The sequence below is a fragment of the Anneissia japonica genome, unplaced genomic scaffold (genome assembly GCF_011630105.1).
Source record: "Anneissia japonica isolate Jap-2015-1 unplaced genomic scaffold, ASM1163010v1 scaffold287893_len360957_cov134, whole genome shotgun sequence".
NCBI classification, from domain to species: domain Eukaryota; kingdom Metazoa; phylum Echinodermata; class Crinoidea; order Comatulida; family Comatulidae; genus Anneissia; species Anneissia japonica.
The window spans coordinates 170353-173441 of record NW_022717951.1 but is presented as its reverse complement, the minus strand read 5'-3'; the positions used below and the strand labels follow the sequence as shown (position 1 = coordinate 173441).

Here is a 3089-nt window from a genome sequence, read left to right as displayed (position 1 = left end):
TCACATACCCGTGAGCGCGTGGACATGCAAATAAAATTCTGTTTCTCCGTCTGCTGTCTAAGTGTTATAATTAAATCTACTTAACGATAAAATCGTATTCTGACTTTTAAGATGGGTAGTGTATTATTGTTGATCTCCCTACTAACTTTTTTTTCTAACACATCTACAACAAATACTGGCTTGGGACCGAACGACCTCAACCAACAAGCACAGATAGCCAATAAGAGAGAATCGTGTAGGCGTGTATACATACTGATTATCAATATAATTATATATAGCCAATAAGAGAGAATCGTATAGGCACGTATACATACTGATTATCAATATAATTATATTATGTATTTGAACTATGAACACACCATACATAGCGGCCTGCACAATATTAATTGCTCATAAAATAACGACAGGACACTTGCTTGTCGATCAAAGACACGTTTAGCTGAATAATATGATTGTAATCACTACGTATTGAACGTATCGATTGAAGCTAGAATTGTTAAAAAGAATAGCAGTTTCTTATCAAAGTAAGTAATGTTCCGTTACATATTTATATCTAGTAGTTCTATTGGATTCTTGCTGCTAATGGATAAGAGTTTCCAAAACATAGGCCTGATTTAAACTCAATTCAAAACCGCTTTGCTTCATTATTTGTTAAGGTAGACCTATACAATGTAAACACAATTGCCTTAATTCTGGAATCTTGTACTGTAGTACGTTATATGCAGATGGAATAACCGAATTCGAGGTGAATTTAGATCCAAGTGGAGGTTAGGTAATAATTCTCATTCAGCATATTTGTTGGTGCGTACGGCTGGAAAAGCACTAGCTTGACGCATTAACTGGAATCAGGGATCGATGCAAGTATTCAAAAGTCTTTGTTGTTTGGTTGATCTCCAAATTATAACATTAATTGTTTCATTAGACTTGCAATTTTTTTTATGATACGGTACATGATTCTAGCCACTTGTATTTAATGATAACATCGATATTTCCACAACTCTGCATATGTTAGATATAACAGGACAAAGCTTAACTTCTGAGTATATGAATAAATAGGCACTAAATAGATACCATAATTAAGATTGATACTATGACTATTTCGGCAGCAAACCTTGGTAGATCGAACTGGAATGCCATTCATGGTAAAAAAGCAGAATATGCTTTCGTAGCAATTAATACAGATGTATGCCTTTGAAAGTTTTAGTATAACCCATATATACATATATATATATGTATACATATATATATATATATATGTATATATATATATATATACAGGCCTATATATGTATATATATACATATTTAAAATATAAAATATGAAGTTGAAATCAACAAATTTTATTTATTTATTTAATTTTTTATTTATTAGGTATAAAAAGCTCATTTGAAACGCAGAGGACAATCCTGGGAGTTTACATACAGTAATAATAACAAGCACGAAAAAACATTACCTAGGCCTACACAAAGGAAATTCCAAAAATCTAATTATTGTTTACAATTCTTTGGTAGAATAAATTAAATTCTAATAATATGTAATGTATAGTTCGGTAATGTATATAGCTTAATTAAGGCGGTTTATGTAGTATCGCGCAAGACAAGACATTTCTTTTAATGTTATCTAATAATTATCCCGATATTATTATAAATGATTCATATACGATGTTTATTTTTGGTGAAATAGGTTAAAAATGATGCATTAAAGTTATTTCCAGTTGGATCCTCCCGAAAGTAAATCCTCTGATATTCTTTTTCCCCAAACGATAATATTTTATACGTGCTTCAAAACGCAATGTATAGTCCCGTATGCAGTATCACACGGGACTTAATACTAACGACTTAAAATTGTGCTAGTGTAAACTTGCATTTTAGCCCTCCAGTCAAACCACAAGGAGGTCAGCAACGGAATTGAACCCGGCACTAAAGGCCTGAAAGGATCTGCACGGTTTAGAGCACATACACACAACAATATCCAAGGGGCGGGCTTACCGCCGAAAGGATTCATTTCGTAAAATACTGACTGATCATTTTAAAAACATCGCATTCAATTTTCAATATTATATGTATATTTTTGGATTTCCAACGGTAAACCAAACAACTATGATTTCAAGAGCGATGCATCTTGTTGCGTGGGAAGAAAGACTTTAGAATGAATTTGTAGTGTTACCGGTATTGTTTATATTTGTATTCTGCTGCATGAGCACGCATGCGTCATATTTACCCAAATATTTTGCGTTCCTTTTCATGAATGATCATGTTCTCTGATTTTGTTTAAATGTAAGAGACTACTGTTGTAAAGTGCGCTCTGGAAAGACGATGGCAGCTGACGAGAAAATAAGTTTAGAAAGCGAGTTTGCAACAAGTACAACACTCCATGGGCTGCAATACATTGCCACAAGTAAACGGTTCATCTTTAAACTACTCTGGGTATTGATTTTCATGGCTGGATTGAGTTTATGTGTGTGGCAAATCAGTCTACGCATTCAAGAGTATTTGTTGTTCAACGTAAACACAGAAATCAACCTGACGTTTGTCGATGAACTGGAGTTTCCCGCCCTCACTATCTGCAACTTCAACAGGTAGGTATATTCTCTTGGAAGGTGAAAACTGACGGTCATCGGCCGACGCGATTATATGCAAAATGCAACGCCACGACGCGCGCGAAACGCATTCCTTTTAATGATAAACGATCCGTTCAGATTTTCACCGACCATCAGCAGACGGCGTCGCGTCGTCTACGCGCCTACAGGGAGTTGGATTCGTCGACCGACGGTCGTACGAGTGCCCAGCTTTATAAATATCAACTTATAATTATCACAAGTCATATATACAAATATTTTGGACATACAAAAATAAGCCTGTTCAACAAATATATCTGAATCTGTCTCTTATACACATCTAGATGTGTATAAGAGACAGCCCGTATGCAGTATCACACGGGACTTAATACTAACGACTTAAAAGTGTGCTAGTGTAAACTTGCATTTTAGCCCTCCAGTCAAACCACAAGGAGGTCAGCAACGGAATTGAACCCGGCACTAAAGGCCTGAAAGGATCTGCACGGTTTAGAGCACATACACTCTATTGAGA

At 35.3% G+C, this 3089-nt stretch overlaps 1 protein-coding gene across 1 annotated transcript in view; it reads left to right on the top strand.

Moving 5' to 3' along the window:
* The first annotated feature begins 349 nt into the window (after window positions 1-349).
* The window catches only part of LOC117110388 (acid-sensing ion channel 5-like), a 5506-nt gene continuing 2766 nt past the window's right edge, over window positions 350-3089 (top strand). The window contains exons 1-2 of the mRNA XM_033253084.1: window positions 350-524; window positions 2282-2578. Coding sequence (XP_033108975.1) covers window positions 2316-2578 — 263 coding nt within the window. The 5' untranslated portion in view covers window positions 350-524; window positions 2282-2315. The remainder of the gene's footprint in view (window positions 525-2281; window positions 2579-3089) is intronic.